At 58.5% G+C, this 17609-nt stretch overlaps 1 protein-coding gene across 3 annotated transcripts; it reads right to left on the minus strand.

Moving 5' to 3' along the window:
• Positions 1–926: 926 nt before the first annotated feature.
• On the minus strand, positions 927–16683 carry L (zinc finger protein Lobe; the record flags this gene model as incomplete). 3 transcript variants are annotated; one of them, XM_086536808.1, is given in 7 exon segments in its annotated part: positions 927–3652; positions 3829–4102; positions 4860–5030; positions 8203–8470; positions 9256–9398; positions 10118–16006; positions 16478–16683. In XM_086536808.1, coding segments are annotated over 7 exon segments (9536 nt in total), but the record flags the coding sequence as incomplete, so codon positions are not given.
• Between the last annotated feature and the right edge of the window lie 926 nt (positions 16684–17609).

The following is a 17609-nucleotide window of genomic DNA, read 5'->3' on the forward strand; positions in this document are numbered from 1 at the left end:
AGGGGAAGAGGAGGAAGGGGAAGAGGAGGAGGAGGAGGAGGAAAGGGAGGAGGAGGAGGAGGGGGAAGAGGAGGAGGAGGAAAGGGAGGAAGAGGAGGAGGAGGAAGAGAAGGAAGAGGAGGGGGAGGAGGGGGAAGAGGGGGAAGAGGAGAAGGAGGAAGAGAAGGAAGAGGAGAAGGAGGAAGAGAAGGAAGAGAAGGAAGAGGAGAAGGAGGAAGAGAAGGAAGAGAAGGAAGAGGAGGGGGAGGAAGGGGAGGAGGGGGAAGAGGAGGGCGACTGACGGAGACGGGCAGGAGGAGAAAGGAGAAGAAGCGACGGCGAGGGAGAGGGAGAGGAGGGAGAAGGGAGAGAAGGGAGAAGGGAGAGACACGTCATGAGGATTCTTCTGCTTCTTTCCAGACGGGGGTTGGGGGGTTGGGGAAGGGGGGAGGGAGGAGCATCTAACGAGATGAGGATATTATATAAATGAGCTATCTAGTCCTTCAAAAGACCAGGTTGTACTTTCATACCCTCGAGTAAAATACCTAACAATTCAAGTCCTCGTCTTATGTTTTTAATCTATTTTTTTTTATTTTTTTTTTATTTATTGTTTTATTCAACTATCACATACTGGACATTGGGGTTCCTTTAACGCGAGGAGTCGAAGGCTCCCTTGCGCGTGGCTGCGGCTCGGCCTCGACGCCTGCCGAACAAGAGAAACAAAGAAGAAACAAAGACGCGCGCCGCATCGAGAGCGCGGCTGGCGACGGCCTCGAGGGGGGGTGGGGTCCCCGGGCGCAGATCTGGCGGGCGGGCGGGCGCGCACCGCGGCGCTGCGACCGCTTCGAGGAGTCCTTATCAACTTACACAAATTATAATGACAATAAATAAAATGGAAAACAATAAATAAGAAACTTCATTCCTTTCGTTTATTCGTCTTCGTCGTCGGGGTTCTTGGCGTCCGGGGCGCGCCGCCGCCGCCGCCCCTCGGCCAAGGCCTCCTCCAGACGTCGCCCGACGCGGGGCCGACGCTCCGCCGACGAAGCAACACCGGGAGCGCTTCCGAGCAGAGGCCTCGCGCCGCCGCTTCACTTCTCCTTGGAGTCGTTGCTGGCGGCCGCCGAGAGCCCGTTGGCGGACGCCGCAGCGCCGTCGGCGGTGTCGCCGTCGCAAGCGGAGCAGGGCGAGGCGGGGCGCGTCTGGCCCGCGTGGCCCGCCAGGAGGTGCTGCGCGGACGCCAGGGCGGCCAGCGCCGGGCGCCGGTGGCTGCGGCGGGGCAGCTCGGGGAAGCTGGCCACGCACTCGCGACAGCTGCCGTCGGCCGCCTCGGGGTGCGACAGCACGTGGTTCTCGAGCTCGGCGCGGAAGAAGAAGCGCTGGTGGCAGTGGTGGCAGTCGTAGGGGCGCGCGCTGAGCCCGTGCTCCACCATGTGCTGCTGGAGCCGCGAGGCCGTCGTGAACACCGACGAGCACATGTAGCACGTGAAGCTGCCGCAGCCCTCGAACGTGTGCTCGATCAGGTGGCACTGAAGGCGCAGCGGCGTGTCGAAGGTGGCGCGGCACAGGTGGCACTCGTGCACCGAGCCCTCGTGCAGAAGGTGCGATGCCACGTGCGCCTCGATCTCCGCCTCCGAGGCGAAGCTCTCCTGGCACTTGATGCACTGGTACGTGCGCGAGGACGGGGCCAGGGGGCGCCCGTACCCCTGCTGCTGCTGCTGGTGCACTGCCGCGTGCGCCTCCGCCTCTTCCATCGTCTCCAGCTTGAGGTGGCACTCGGGGCACCGCAGCGAGGGCGACTGTCTCGGACTGCTGCTGCCGCGGCTGCTGCTGCTGTTGCTGCTGGCGGTGGCGGCTGCGCTGGAGGCCGTGGTGGTGATCATGGAGGCCAGGGACGCCGGGGGCAGAGGCTCGGTGCTGCTGAAGGCGCCGCCAGAGGCCACGGAGGCTGCGGCGGCCGCCTGTGCTGCCTGCGCGGCGTGGAAGCGCGCGTGCACGCTCACCTCCATGTCAGTGACGAGCGTCTGGCGGCAGACAACGCAGGGCTGCGGCAGCGGCGCCGGGTGGTGCTCGCTCTGGTGGCTGCTGAACTGCTGCTCGGAGGTCAGCGGCTCGCGGCACACGGCGCAGGCGCTGCCAGACACCACCTTGACGTGCGTGAGCTTGTGCTGGGCCAGCAGCGCGGCCGAAGGGCACAGCTCGTCGCAGATGTTGCACTTGTGGCGGCCGCCCGAGCCCTGGTGGGACTTCATGTGGGCCTCGAGGTCGCCGCGCGACTTGCAGGCCTCGCTGCAGTAGGCACAGAAGAGGCTGAGCGACGCGGCCGCCACCTTGGCGCCCGCGCCGCCGGCCCCGCCCTTGATGTTGTGGGCTTGCTTGCGGTGCGCGAGCAGCCCCGAGTCGCTGGAGAACTCGGCGTCGCAGATGTCGCACTTGAGCTCCTTCTTGTGCGGGCTGCGGCGCGGCTTGACCAGGTTCTCGGGCTGCGGCACGTTGCCGTTCAGCTCGGAGTTGTGCTGCGTCTGCATGTGCTTGTCGAGCAGGAACTCCACGTGGAAGGCGTCGTCGCACAGCGTGCACTGGAACTGGCGCTGGTGCGTGGCCACGTGCGCGGCCAGCTCGGCCTCCGAGCTCAGGCTCAGCGTGCACAGCAGGCAGCGGTACGAGCCGCCCGCTCCGCCCATGCCGCCCCCGCCCGGAGCCGCCTCCCCCACGCCCATGCCCCGCCGCATGTGGCTCGCCCGGATGTGCACCTCGAACTCGGACTGCGAGCGGAAGATGAGCGAGCAGCGCGTGCACTTGTGCACCTTGCACTCGTTGCTGTGCTTGACGGCGAAGTGCACCTGGATGGACACCTTGGAGTCGAACATCTCCTTGCAGAGCGCGCAGCGGTACAGGTGGTGCGCGTGGATGTCCATGAGGTGCTTCTGCAGCTCGTCCGGCTTGGAGAAGAGCTTGAGGCACGCCTGGCACCCGTACTCGGTGGCCGTGGCGCCCAGGTGCGTGGCCAGGTGCGCCTCCAGCGCCGCCTCCGAGCCCAGCGGCAGGCGGCACTCGGGGCACGCCCTCTGCGCCGAGCCGCCGCCGCCGCCGCCGCCGCCGCCCGCCGTCGCCGCCGCCTCCACGCCCTCCAGGTGCGTCTTGAGGTGCCGCCGGAAGGCCTCGAAGTTGGTGAAGGGCGCGTTGCACTGGCTGCACAGGAGCGTGGAGGCGGGCAGGTCCGCCGCCAGCCCCTCGTGGCGCGACTTCTTGCTGAGGTCGGTGGGCGTGTCGGTGGGCGGCGAGGGCGGCCGCTTGTTGAGCACGGCCGACAGCACGGGCGCCGCGTGCACCAGCTTGATGTGCTCTGCCAGCGCGCCCGGGTTGCTGAACGGCAGCAGGCACTGGGCGCAGAAGACGCCCTCGGCCGCCCGCGCCAGCAGGTCCGTGAAGGTGTGTGCCGTCACCACGTGGCGCTGCAGCGCCGTGACGCCGCCCACACGCGCCCCGCACAGCTCGCAGCTGACGCCCCTGGACGAGCCGGGACCCAGCGGCGAGGCCAGAGAAGCTGCCAGGCCGCCCGCCCCCAGGGAGCCGCCCAGGGAGCCGCCCAGGGAGCCGCCCAGGGAGCCGCCCAGCGACGTCGGGAGGCCCAGCATGTTCGCCATCTCCCGCACCTCTCCGTTCAGCACCGAACCTGCGGGGGGGAGGGAGGGGGGTTAGTTAGATGTTAGTTAGAGTATGGCAGTATGTGGTGAGTCCATTGGTCCCTAGAGTATAGCAGTATATAGCGAGTGTTTCCACGACTAAGAACACGAGCAACACGAGAGCCCCCAGAGGGCGTTCCCCCAACCCGCCCACCCTGCGCCTCACCGTGGGCGGAGTGCAGGTGCAGCTGCAGCGCCTCCAGCGAGGGGAAGGCGTCCCTGGAGCAGTAGAGGCAGGCCAGCTTCCCGCCCACAAGCGACAACAGAGGGTTGGTCAGCGGGCGCGGCGACGGCAGCGACGACGGCGGCCGCGGCGAGGGCGTGGAGGCGGCCGAAGAAGCCCCGCCCACCGACGAGGCCCCGGAACCGCCCCCTCGGGAGGCGGGGCGGTCCAAGGACGCCATCGGCACGTCGTCGCCATGGTAACGCGCGAGGTGGCGCTGGGGGGGAAAAGACCAAGTTAGGAGGGGGCAGGGAGGGAGGGGGGAGAAAGAGGAAGAGAGGAAGGGGGAGAGGGAGAGGGAGAGGGAGAAGAAGGGGGAGAGGGAGAGGGAGAGGGAGAGGAAGGGGGAGAGGGAGAGGGAGAGGGAGAGGGAGAGGGAGAGGGAAAGGGAGAAGGAGAAGGAGAAGGAGAGGGAGAGAGTGAGAGAGAGAGAGAGAGAGAGAGAAAGAGAGAGAGGAAGAGAGAAAGGGGGAGAGAAAGAGGAAGAGAGGAAGGAAGGAAGGGAGAGGGAGAGAAGGAGGGTGGGAGAAAGAGGAAGAGAGGAGGAGAAAGAGAGAGAGAGAGAGAGAGGGAAGGTGAGAGAAAGAGGAAGAGTGGAACGGGAAGAGAGAGAGAAAGGAAGAGAGGAAGGAAGGAAGGGAGGAGGGGAGAGGGAGAGAGGGAGGGTGGGAGAAAGAAGAAGAGAGGAGGAGAAAGAGAGAGAGAGAGAGGGAAGGTGAGAGAAAGAGGAAGATAGGAAGGAAAGAAAAGAAAAAGAAAGGGAAAACCATCTACAGCATTTTAATTACATAAAAAAAAAATGTCCATAATTACTGCAACGTCAAGTACGTGAACAAATAAGTGCGGTCAACATCTATACTCTTCATGAACAGCTTTATCCTCAGAGCAGACGGCAGGACTCAATGCAACGCGATGCAACGGCCAGAGGAAGCGCCCTTGCAACGATGCAGCGACGCCCCGGGCGGCAGACGTACCTGGAGGTGCGTGTGGTTCCGGCAGTGGGCGTGGCAGACGGGGCAGCGGGCGGAGGCGGCGACGGGCGAGAGGGCGGGCGACGACGCCTCGCCGGTCCCGGGAGACGCCCTCAGCGCCCCCGGGGACGAGCCCGCGCCGACGTCGCCCTGATGACACTTCGGGCTCAGCAACTGCTCCTGCCGGAGGCCGGGCCGTTAGAGGGGGCGCGGGGAGGGGGAGGGGGAGAAGGGAGGGGGGGGGGAAGGGAAGGGAGGGGGGGGGGAGAGAGGAGGGGGGGAGGGGGGGGGGGGGGGGGGGGGGGAGGGGGGGGGGAGAGAAGGGGGGGGGGGGGGGGGGAGGGGAGGGGGGGAGAAGGAGGGGGGGGGGGAGGGGGGAGGGGGGGAGGGGGGGGAGGGGGGGGGGGGGGGGAGAAGGGAGGGGGAGGGGGAGGGAGAGGGGGGGGGGGAGGGGGAGGGGGAGGGGGGGGGGGGGGGGGGGGGGGGGGGAGGGAGGGGGGAGGGAGGGAGGAGGGGGGAGAGGGGGGGAGGGGGGGGGGGGGGGAGGGGAGGGGGGGGGGGGGGGGGAGGGGGAGAAGGAGGGGGGAGGGAGGGAGGGGGGAGGGGGAGGGGGGAGGGAGGGGGGGGAGAGAGGGGGAGGGGGAGGGGGGGGGAGGGAGGGGGGAGGGGGGGGGGGGGGAGGGGGAGGAGGGGGGGGGGGGGGGAAGGAGGGGAGGGGGGGGGGGGAGGGGGGGGGGGGGGAGGGGAGAAGGGGAGGGGGAGGGGGGGGAGGGGGGGGGAGGAGGGAGGGGGGGGGAGAGGGGGGGGGGGAGGGGAGGGGGAGGGGAGGGGGGGGAGGGGGGAGGGGGAGGGGGGGGAGAGGGGGGAGGGGAGAGGGGAGGAGGGGGGGGGAGAGGGGGGGGGGGGGGGGGGGAGGGGGGGAGGGGGGGGGGGGAAGGGAGGGGAGGGAGGGGGGGGGGAGGGGGGGAGAGGGGAGGGGGAGGGGGGGGGGGGGAGGAGGGGGGGGGGAGGGGGGGGCGGAGGGGAGAAGGGGGAGGGGGGAGGGGAGGGGAGGGGGGAGGGGGGGAGGGGAGGGGGGAGGGAGGGGGGGGGGGGAGAGGGGGGGGGGGGGGAGAAGGGGGGGGGGGGGGGGAGGGGAGGGGGGGGGGGAGGGAGGGGAGGGGGGGGGAGGGGAGGGGAGGGGGGGGGGGGGGGGGGGGGGGGAGAGGGGGGGGGGGGGGAAGGGAGGGGGGAGGGGGGGGGAAGGAGGGAGGGGGAGGGGGAGAGGGGGGGGAGGGGGGGGGGGGGGAGGGAGGGGGGGGGGGGGGAAGGGAGGGGGAGGGGGAGGAGGGGGGGGGGGGGGGGGGAGGAGGGGGGAGGGGGGGGGGGAGGGGGGGGGGGGGGGGGGGAGGGGGGGGGAGGGGGGGGGGGGGGGAGGGGGGAGGGGGGGGGGGGGGGGGGGGGGGGGGGGGGGGGGGGGGGGGGGGAAAAAAAGAGGGGGGGGGGGGGGGGGGAGGGGGGGGGGGGGGGGGGGGGGGGAGGGGGGGGGGGGGGGGGAGGAGGGGGGGGAGGAGGGGGAGGGGGGGGGGGGAGGGGGGGGGGGGGAGGGGGGGGGGGGGGGAGGGAGGGGGGGGGGGGGGGGGGGGGGGGGGGGGGGGGGGGGGGGGGGGGGGGGAAGGGAGGGGGAGGGGGGAGAGGGGGGGGGAGGGGGGGGGGGGGGGGGGGGGGGGGGGGGGGGGGGAGGGGGGGAGGGGGGAGGGGGGGGAGGGGGGGGGGGGGGGGAGGAGGGGGGGGGGGGAGGGGGGGGGGGGGGAGGGGAGGGGGGAGGGGGGGGGGGGGAGGGGGGAAGGGGGGGGGGGGGGGGGGAGGGGGAGGGGGAGAGGGGGGGGGGGGGGGGGGGGGGGGGGGGGGGGGGGGGGGGGGGGGGAGAGGGGGGGGGGGAGGGGAGGGAGGAGGGAGGAGGGGGGGGGGGGAGGGGGGGGGGGGGGGGGGGAGAAGGGGGGGGGGGGGGGGGGGAGGGGAGGGGGGGGGGGGGGGGGGGGGGGGGGGGGGGGGAGGGGGGGGGGGGGGGGGGAGAAGGGAGGGGGAGGGAGAGAGGAGGCCGGGCCGTTAGAGGGGGCGCGGGGAGGGGGAGGGGGAGAAGGGAGGGGGGGGAGAAGGGAGAAGGGAGGGGGAGGGAGAGAGGAGGCCGGGCCGTTAGAGGGGGCGCGGGGAGGGGGAGGGGGGGGGGGAGGGGGGGGGGAGGGAAGGGAGAGGGAGGGGGGGGGGGGGAGAGGAGGGGGGGGGGGGGGAGGGAGGGGGAGGGGGAGAGGGAGGGGGGGGGGGAGGGGGAGAAGGGAGAAGAGAGGGGGGGGAGAAGGAGGCCGGGGGAGAGGGGGGGCGCGGGGAGGGGGGGAGGGGGAGAAGGAGGGGGGGGGAGAAGGGAGGAGGGGGGGAGGAGGGAGGGGGAGGGGGGGGGGGGAGGGGGGGGGGGAGGAGGGGGGGGGAGAGGGAGAGGGAGGGGGAGGGGGGGAGAGAGGGAGGGGGAGAGGGGGGGGGGGGAGGGGAGGGGGAGGAGAAGGGAGGGGGGGGGGAGAAGGGAGAAGGGAGGGGGAGGGAGAGAGGAGGCCGGGCCGTTAGAGGGGGCGCGGGGAGGGGGAGGGGGAGGGGAGGGGGGAGGGGGGGGGGAGGGAGGGGGGGGGAGGGGGAGGGGGAGGGAGAGGGGGGGAGGGGGCCGGGCCGGTAGAGGGGGCGGGAGGAGGAGAGGGAGGGAGGGAGGGAGAGGAGGGAGGGAGGGAGGGAGGGGGGGGGGAGAGGGAGGGAGGGGGGGGGGGGGGGGGGGGGAGAGAGGGAGGGGGGGGGGGAGAGGGGGGGGGAGGGGGGGGGGAGGGGGGGGAGGAAGAGGAAGAGGAAAAGAACAAGAGGAAGGAAGAAAAGTAAAAGAAGGAAAGTGGGTGGAGAGGCAGAAGATGATGTGGACGAAGGAAAGGAAACACAAAGAAAGAAGACGAAGAAATAAGAGAAAGAAGGAGAAGAAACCACTGAATAAGAGGACGGAAAGGGAGAAGCGAAAGAACAGGGAAATTTGGAGAGAAAGAAGGAGAAAGATGATAAACAGGGAGTAAAGAACAGGGAAAAGAAAGATGGTGGAGATATAGAAATGAACAAGGAAGAAGAAAAAAAAGGAAGAGAAAAACGAAGAAGAGGAAACAGAGGAAAATAGAAGGAGGGAAAAGTTTCTCATTCGGGTCAATTTTGAGCAAAAATCTTCATCCTCTTAAAATTCCAAATTCAGAAAACAATTTCTCAATATCCTTCGATTCTTACTTTACACAACAAACAAACAAATCCATAAACAAAGACAAAAAAAAAATCTCCTCGCGCCCACCTTCTGCGCATCCTTCAGGAAATGATTGAGCGCCTGTGCGTGCGTGTCGCCAACCGTGGAGTCCTTGAGCAGCTGTGTCAGCGTGTGGGCGTCGGAGGGCGCCTGGGCATCCTTGAGCAGCTGGCTGAGGGCGTGGGCGGTGAGCTTCGCCTTGTGATTCTGCATGTGGGCGGTGAGGGCGGCGGCAGTGTTGTAGCCGCGGTTACACACCGAGCACTGGTACGGCTTCTGCGTGTCATGGGTCTTCATGTGGATCTTCAGGTGGTCGCTGCAAGAGGGGGGGGGGGAGGGGAGGGGGTTACATACGGGCGTTAGAGAAGGAGGCACTGGGTGCAACCTGTGGAATCGGTTTGCTTGGCAATATGTCAAAGTATGTCGAATCGAGATATATATCAAGAGTTAAAAAAAAAAAAAAAAAAAAAAAAAAAAAAAAAAAAAAAATCAGAAATATGATGAGGCAAATTCATCTCAAATCTCAATGGAAATGAGCCAAGGCTTTCAGTTCAACCGAAGTCATTCAAAATCCACCCCAGTTACGCCTAATTAACCAAGCAGTCAACCAACAACTCCTTTACAATTAACTTTAAATCGAACCAAAATTACTCAACAATATAATTACGCCTGTTAAAGGAACCAAAAGCTCAGTGGTGCCAAGGAGGAGTGCCAAGGAGGAGTGCCAACCCAAGAAGAAGGCTTATTCCTATCTTCAGAATGACTGGCTCTTCATTTCCACTCCTCTCCACAAATTCAAATACCTTTTTTTTTATTTTTTATTTATTTTTTTTTTTTGCTATCATTACTATTTTTGGATCATTACTCTGAATCACCGTCATCACAAAAAGTCCTACTTGAAAACAAGAAAAAGAAAAGAAAAGTTCGCTATAAATACCAAACCAATAACAAAACGAAATAAACATCCTAAAAATCCCCCCCCCCAAAAAAAAAAAAAAAAAAAAAAAAAAAAAAGGGGGAGGAGAGGAAAGAAAAAAAGAAAGAAGGAAGGAAGGAAGGAGGGAAGGAAGGAGGGAAGGAAGGAAGGAAGGGGTCACCTACCTCCTGGAGAAGGCAGCTTCGCAGTGGCAGCACTTGTACTTCTTGTCACCCGTGTGCAGCTTTACGTGACGGTCCCGGGAGCGCTTGTGCTTGAACAGTCGCCCGCAGAACTCGCAGCGGAACGGCAGCTGGTCCGCATGAGTCTGGGGGGGAGAGGGAAGGGGGGGGGGAGGGTTAGCTTCTTCAAGATGGGGGGCGCAAGAGGAGGAGGTGGAAAAAGAAACAGGAGGAGGAGGAGGAGGAGGAGGAGGAGGGGGAGGAGGTGGAAAAAGAAACAGAAGGAGGAGGAGGAGGAGGGGGAGGAGGAGGAGGAGGTGGAACAAGAAACAGAAGGAGGAGGAGGAGGAAGAGGAGGAGGGGGAGGAGGAAGAGGAGGAGGTGGAAAAAAGGGAAGGGGGGGAGGGTTGGCTTCTTCAAGATGGGGGCGAAAAAGGAGGAGGAGGAGGAGGAGGAGGAGGAGGAGGAGGAGGAAAAAGAAACAGAAGGAGGAGGAGGAGGAGGAAGAAAATGTGGAGGAAGAGGTGGAAAAGATGGAAGAAAGGGGGAAAAGGTGGAAAGAGGAGGAGGAGGAAGAGCAAAAGGAATAGGAGAAGCCTCAGGAAGAACTGGAGGCGAAAGAAAAACAGTAGGAAGGAATAAAGAGAAGGGAGGGAGGAGTGTCAATCCAATCTCTTTCACATGCTTTATTCTGTCTAGCGTAATGATAGCGGCAAGCTTAGTTCGTGCAAAGGACTGCAAGCTTAGGCCAAGTTACGTTAAAAATAAAGGGGCAAGAAAGTGCAATCAGAGTTAATCACATGCAAGTTTGTTACAAGAGAGGGAGGAAATAGAGTCGGAAATCCCAAAGCACATGCAACCTTACCAGAACGTCGATGAAGCAGGACGAATTCTTTCCCCTTCTTTTCTTCCGCCTTCCACATCCTTCCTTCGCCTCTCCTCGATCCTCCTCAACCCCGCTACCTCCCCCTCCGCTAACGTCGTCCTTCCTGGCTGCCTCAAGTAAGACCTCAGCCTCCTCCTCGTACTCCCCAGCCACACTGCTGCCACTTGAACAAGACGACGAGGAGGAGAGGGCGTCCTGCCGCTTGAAGGCCCACGAGGAACCACAAGCCAGAAGGCAAGGCTGAGTCTTTGGACCTTCCCCGTCTCCGCTGTGGGCGTCCCAGCTGTCTGTCGAGGTATCCGCTGCTTCCTGAGGGAGCTTTCCTTCGGCGCTGGGCAGGGGAGGAGTCCTGTTGCCTTCCTTATGGTTGAGGGGAGCAGGATTGATAGGATGGGCAGGGTAGGAGTCCCCCTCGATGTGAAGGTAGGCCTCCTCCACTGCCACAACAGTCTTGGGCCAAAAGGAGTCCATATTGTTCTCCGCTGTCAGTAATTCGAGCAGGTCTAGCTCGTGCTGGCCACCTCTGACAACTTCGTGATCAGGTAATGCTCCTACAAAGAGCGGCTCACCTCGTACTCCTTCGGCAAGAGCACCCGTTACACTAGAGGGATTATCTATTACGTTTTGGTGCTGGTCACGTTGGTTGGGACAGTCAGAGGAGCTATCTAAACGCTGAGGAGAAGGTGGCGGGGGGGTGTGCGCAAACAGTTCGCAAGACTCCAGTTGATCCAGAGTAAGTACGGTGCTACAGATATCCGCCTGTTCCGGAATTCCCTTCTCTTGATAAAGTTCGCTGAGCTCAGGTTCCTCCATCGTGGAGCAGATGCCACCTGTACGGGGAGTCCGCAGTCCTTCCGAGAAACTCCCTTCGTCTCCTTGATGCTCACCCGCAGGACTGGTGATAGATTTATTCCCAGAGGTTACTGAAGACTCCTCTAGACCTTGCCATTCATCTATGCATTGGCCATCTGGTATACACATAATAGTTTCCTCACCGGTGCTCCAATCTGTGCGTGGAATTTTGACCAAAGAGTCTGTCCCCATGGTAGAGTTAGGTGAGCAATTCATCTGCTTCAAGCTACAACCATCTTCCAACGTACACACTCTCGTTTCCTGAACTTGTTCCGCTTTGTTCGTTTCTTCTTCTAGCTTGGTTTCACTGCTATGAGCTGGGATGGGTGTAGGCATAGCAGGAAACATTAGTTGAATAGTGTCGTAATCACTTTCATTACAGTATGGCAGAGTACTTGTAGTGATAGCTTGATCTGACCCAAGGAGATCACCTGTTACTTGATTTGAATTGGAACCTGTTTCCTGAGCGCCATCGCCAAGAACAGATCTAAATTTTGTTACTCGTGCCGTGTCACAGTTTTCAAGGTCATTATCAGAAGCAGGAGAGTTGTCTATTGTACATCGAGAAAGATTCTTATATTCTGGCGACTGACCAGCATGTGAAGGTCTATCCTCTTGTCCGATAGAACAAGTGGCTGCAGAGAGGCCAGCATCCAACTCTGTATTGTCAGTAAGAAAATACTCTGGGGAAGAAAAGGGAAAATCATCCGCACACTGCTCTTTGGGTCTGCTCAAGTCACACAAATTTTGTGCAAAATACCCGCAGTCAATTAAAGCGTCCTCTGCTCTTCCTGACGGAGAATAAATAGTCACTCTTTCCCTCCCATCTTGAAGCGAGTTCAATGGCTGTGAATCCTTGGGCTGGGGAGCAAGGCCTATCAGACCCTCCTTGCCATTTACGTAAGAAGTGACCGAGGTTCCAAAATTCAACTTGGTTCGCTTTATCCTCATGGGCGACACACGCCGGTTGAGGAAGCTCATCTGCCTCTTTCTGTTGGCCAAATATCTGTTCATGAGGGACCCTTTGCGAGACAAGGCCTTACAAGGGTTCGGGCGGAGCAGGCAAGGAGCAATTTTGCGAATGAGGCCAAAATGAGCTCCCTGGCGAACTATAGACGACGGGGAGACAGTCGGCGGTGGCAGAGGCTCCGAGTTTGTGTCCCTCTCCTTCTTTGTGGACTCAAACCTCTGTAACTTATCTAATCCTTGGGTGTAGTGTGTGTCTGCTGTTGGCTCTGACTGAATGGTCCCCTTGCAGAGCAACTCGGAGTAATGTTTTGACTGGGAAGCAACAGGAGTCCTCTGCCCATCAGAGGTTTGCCTTTCTTTAAGGATGAACCTCTTCACCTCAGCCCCATTGGGGTTAACTAGCTCTCTGCCATCTGTGCTCACCTCTACTTCAGAAGGGAAACTCTCCCTCTCTATCAACTTCCACTGAGTACTTCCTTCGCTCTGGCACATTTCTGAGTGCTCCTCTATGACTGCAATGCAGTTTTTGCTTCTAACTTTACTAGTCTGTGACCTACAAGGAAGCATGACAGTCTTTTTTGTTGGTGTTGAGAAATTGTTCTCTTCTTTGCTGTTGCTATTTTCTGAATCCCTATTTATTCTAGAAACGTCTTCATCCTTTGATTTATTGACTATGTTATCATGATTATACAAATGTTCTTCCACACGCAAAGTGGCTGCATTCACACCTGAGACAATGGCTGCCTCTTGATAACTCCCTGCAGATTTTTCGCCGTCAACTTTGCCCACAGATTGGAACATATTCTTGTGCCTCTTCTTTGGCAGAATATATGGATGGTATTTCTGACACTTCCAACCTGAACCAACTGGCAACCTGTTAATAGTCACAGATGACAACTTTTCATCAGTATTGGAGTCACCATGACTGGATGTCAAGGAGAGAGGAATACTAAAGTTGTCCTTCATGGTATTGAATTGCAATTGATCATCCAATTTGCACCTTCTACCCTCTGGGAATTTACTTGGATCAACAGTTTTCTCACAAGGTTTGTTCATATCTAAGTTTTTGTTTGCAGTATGTAATAAGGAACATTTATCTTTTTCTTCACAATCCCCACCAGTTTCCTCTACAAGACATGCTTCCTTTGTTCTGCCATTCTGCAAAAACTGATTACATCGCATCACAGTGGGGTGTGTGCCATCATCGGAGGCCCCCAAATACAGTCTAGAATTGGGCACTTGGGAAATGTTATCTTTGTCCAAGGTCCCAGAATCTTGGTCTTGCATTGACTTTGGTATCTGTAAAATACTAATGTTGGTGTCCCTTCCCCACGTTTTGTCTTGTTTGAGAACTTCATTGCTGGGCATTCCCACTACTGGGCCAGCCTTGCCTGACTCCCTCTGTCCTTGTGAGCCCTCCTGTGTTCTTACCTGAATGACCCGAGAAGCCCTCCTTTGATTCTGGTAGTCTAACTTTGATAGGATTGCACGAGACTTGCCCCTCTGCTCTGCCAACGCCCCAGTCCTCACTTGTATATGGAGTGCTGTACTCAAGTTGTCAGACTGTGGCCTTGGTCTCTTGTTTTCTCCTTTTGTTGTGTTGTCTCCTTGTGGCTGACCTTTGACCTCTTGTAACCAATGACTCTCTTCTTGCAATGAGTTCGTCCCTTCACTAAGGAATTCATTCTCTTCACTTTTGCACTCGTCCGTCTTTCTGCATTGGAGTTCGGTCTCCATCAAGAAGGGCGGTCTTGTGCATCCTGGAGCCAAATCTCTTTGGTTCCATTTGAGAGTTTTCAGGCAATGTCTTGCCTTTTCCTCCTGAGCCCGAGGGCAGTTGGTATGCGAGGGGCAAACGTCGGGGAAAATCAAGCAGTGGGAATTGCCTTTCACAATCGCGTCGGGCGAAGGACGTCCTCCGAGATCCAGAAAGGGGACGCAAAGACCCGGAATGTCTTGGAATGTGGGAAGGCTATGTGGTGGAGTGACATGATGCTGCCAGGGTACGACTGCGTGGAAAGGGACACCACAGAGTGTCTGGCACTGCATGTCACTGGCCCTCAACTCCTGAGGCATTTGAGGGAAGGAAAAAGACTGGCAGGGAGAATGGACGTTTAGGTTATATGGTTGTACGCAAGATATGTAGTGGCTCTTGTTCCTTCTTTCCTCTGGTGAGTATGGCATCAGATTAATTGATTTACAAAGACCAGTTTGAGGTTCACTGATTGGTTCCTCCTGTTCCCCTGCGATGGAGAGAGGGGTGTGCGGCAGGTGTGGCTTTTCCATAACCTGAACAGGCTGGTCAGGAAGCATGCGAGTCACTGGACAAGTAAGGGATGTGTAGGTAATAGGAAACAGCTCCTTATTCTGAGGGAAAGGAGGGGAGGCACCCAAAGCTCTTCCCTCAGATTCTGGAGTCAGATGAATTCCACTCGCAACACGCGAGGATTTTAAACAGTCAGTGACAGTAGCTCTTCCATCGGGCTCTGAACCCAAGGTCTTGGGGCTCTGCGTCCTGCTGCCAAGATTCTTCCGCAGACAGACTCGCGACAGAGGGATCTGGACGCTGAGGGAGTTTGTCTGTGCCTTCGGCTTTACCGAGTCATGGTCCTGCTGCTGCTCATATTTTGGATTTCCATCTTTTTTTGGTTGTTGGAATTTCTGTAGTTCCCCCAAGCCCTTCAGCCTCCCCTTATTCCTTTCCCTTCTTCTCTTCTTTCCTTTCACTTTCTCTTTATGCAAGTGCCTCAATCGTCTCTGAGCAGCAACACTCAGGTTGCTTCTTCTAGAGACTACCTCAAATTTGTTTTTAGGAACAAACTTATCTGATACCATTCCCTGGGTACTTATTAATGATTTACTGCATCCCTCACTTGCCTGTGCAGATGCAAGAGTCTCCCTTACTGGTGGTGAACAGGGTATGTTGGATCCAGGTTTCACTACTGGCGTCTGACTATAGTGACAAAGGCTAGTTGGTAATTGGTCCAAGTGTCTCAGGCACAGCACAGGTTTCCAAACCTTCTCGGTCCTCTCATGAGACTTAACATTTCCTTCAAGATTATTCTCAATAGAGAGGGAGGTGCTTGAGGGCTGTTCCCTAACAGACTCATCGCCTTGGCCAAACCCTCCAGCATCTGCAGGACAAAAGGACCTCGAGTCAATATCTCTCTCAATCCCCTCTTCACTGGCCAAGGAGGAGGTAAATCTGGCACTACGAAGTCTTGTGGGGAGGCATTTCTCGGGCGTCCTGAGAGCCTCAAAGGGCGAGGATGAGCGCACCGCCGAGGGAGGAGTGCACTCGAGATCGATGCCAGAATCAAGGCGCCGAAGCTCCATTTTAATGAAGTGGAAGAACTCGTCCGAGATCGCTCGGCTGGCGCACTCGACGACCCCTTCTGCAGCGTGCTGGTCCTCCAGCTCTTTTAGTTCCCTCTCGACGTAATTGACGACATTCTCCTGCATCCAAACGTTGGAGGGAGAGCAGGCCCGTGTGAGAGACGCCTCCCTAGAGAGCCAACCATCCAAGAGCGTCATACTGTGGTGGTTCGCTTCCGCGTCCTCCTCCACCATCCCGTGGAACCTCTCGTGGCGAAAAGAGAACCCTTCGTCCTCGTACACACGTGGGGACTGCTGGCCCGACGAGTCGCTGCACAGCTCTGACCACTGGTTCCCCCTCAACAGGCCTCTCATTTTGCAGATTGGATCGTCTCTGCAGTATCCGGAACGACCCGTCTTGCAAGGCGACAGGGCCAGGCAACCGCACAGGGAATCCGTTCCATTGGGCACCACGGCCGCATCCCCGCCCTCCTCTCCGAGTCGGGAGTGAGCAAAAACTCCTCTCGAGAAGGACTGGTGGGGATCTGCTCTCTTTTCCGACTTCTTGAGGAAATCCGCACTACCTTCGCCTCGCCTTAGGCTGTCCAACTCCTCCATGCACTTGTCCAAGGAGGGGGGGGAAGGGTCAGCCACAGAGGGAAATGCATGCTTGGGAGGACGGCATGCAGAGACCCAAGGCCACCTCCCCTGGCCGCCGTACATGTCATGCAGCTGAAACAGGCCAGGTGATCGGAAGTGACAGGGAGACAAGCCAAAGCAAAGGTCATGCTATAGGAATGATACGAAACTTAGAGCAAACAAGAAATAAAAGAATCAGGCAAAGTGGAAAGAGTTATTCTTTAAATGAGAGCAAGCGGACATGCACATGCACTCAAGCATTCATTTATCACACACACACACACACACACACACACACACACACACACACACAACACACAAACAAACAAACACACACACGCAACACACAAACAAACAAACACACACACACACACACACAAACACAAACACACACACACGCACACACACAATACACGCACACAAACACATACACACACACGCACACACACGCACACTAAACACACACACACACACACACAATACACGCACACAAACACATACACACACACACACACACGCACACACACACACACACCCAAGCGCCGTGCCCCGCGTCGAGCTCACCTGTTCATGGCGCTTGAGGTAGGAGAGCCTGGGGAAGGCGCGGTCGCAGAAGGAGCACTGGTAGGGCGTGGTTTGCGTAACGCCCACCGTCGCCGCCGCCTCTACGTCCGTCTCGGAGGCCGATGTGGGCGTGGCCGACGAGGCGGGCGAGAGGGACCCGCGCCCATCCGAGCCCACGTCCCACGAGGACCCGCCCACGCTCACCTCTGCGGGGGAGGAAGGAGGGGGGGGGGGAGTTAGAAAGATAAAATTACGCGGTTATTGAGCTCATGCAACTAATGATGATCTTTGCATCAAATGCAGTTGCAAGAATAGTGTGGAGATAAAGTAAACGGCAAACAACGATAGCAAGAACATAATATTGATAAAAAAAAACAATAATGATATGATCAACGGCACTAATAATAATGATAACGATAGGAAACACAATTTTTATGATCATAATAGTAATTTAAAAAACCCGCCAAGATGAAGGCTGCGGACTAACAATGTAACATCATCAATAATAAACAAGTAAATAGATAATAATAATAACCATAGCAGCAACCAAGACATATCATCCACTAAAATCAAAATCCACCCGTAATATATCTGCCTCGAGTTTCAATGTAGCACCACTGGTTCCTATTTTTCCGTATCATTGTGCAATTGCTAACAAAGATTACTAAGATTCACTAAAACACCGTTGCTAAGACAGAAATCGCAATAATGGCAAGTTCGCACACAGGAAAGTGATTTACGATTTAATATACTCCACAGGTACGATGGTGAAGAGTGTAAGTAAAATTTGAATAGTTTCCCCTACCTTTCAACTTCCTAAACGTGTCCGTTTTCTTTGATCACTTTTTCAAGGGTGTCTAAGGTAACTTCCTAAACATGTCCGTTTTCGTTTATCACTTTTTCAAGGGTGTCTAAGGTAACTTCCTAAACATGTCCGTTTTCTTTGATCACTTTTTCAAGGGTGTCTAAGGTATTTTCGGTGATCAAACGTGCGGTCTTGATATTTAGTCATTAATGAACAACTAAATGATATTTACATTTCCTCAGTGTGGTAAGGTATCAGTCCAAAGGAACAGTTTTTGAAATTCCTCGTTTATCATGCGATTACATTTATTTCGACACAATTTGAAAA

The sequence above is a fragment of the Penaeus japonicus genome, unplaced genomic scaffold (genome assembly GCF_977035675.1).
Source record: "Penaeus japonicus unplaced genomic scaffold, GWHDUDI00000001_assembly GWHDUDI00000005, whole genome shotgun sequence".
NCBI lineage: Eukaryota > Metazoa > Arthropoda > Malacostraca > Decapoda > Penaeidae > Penaeus > Penaeus japonicus.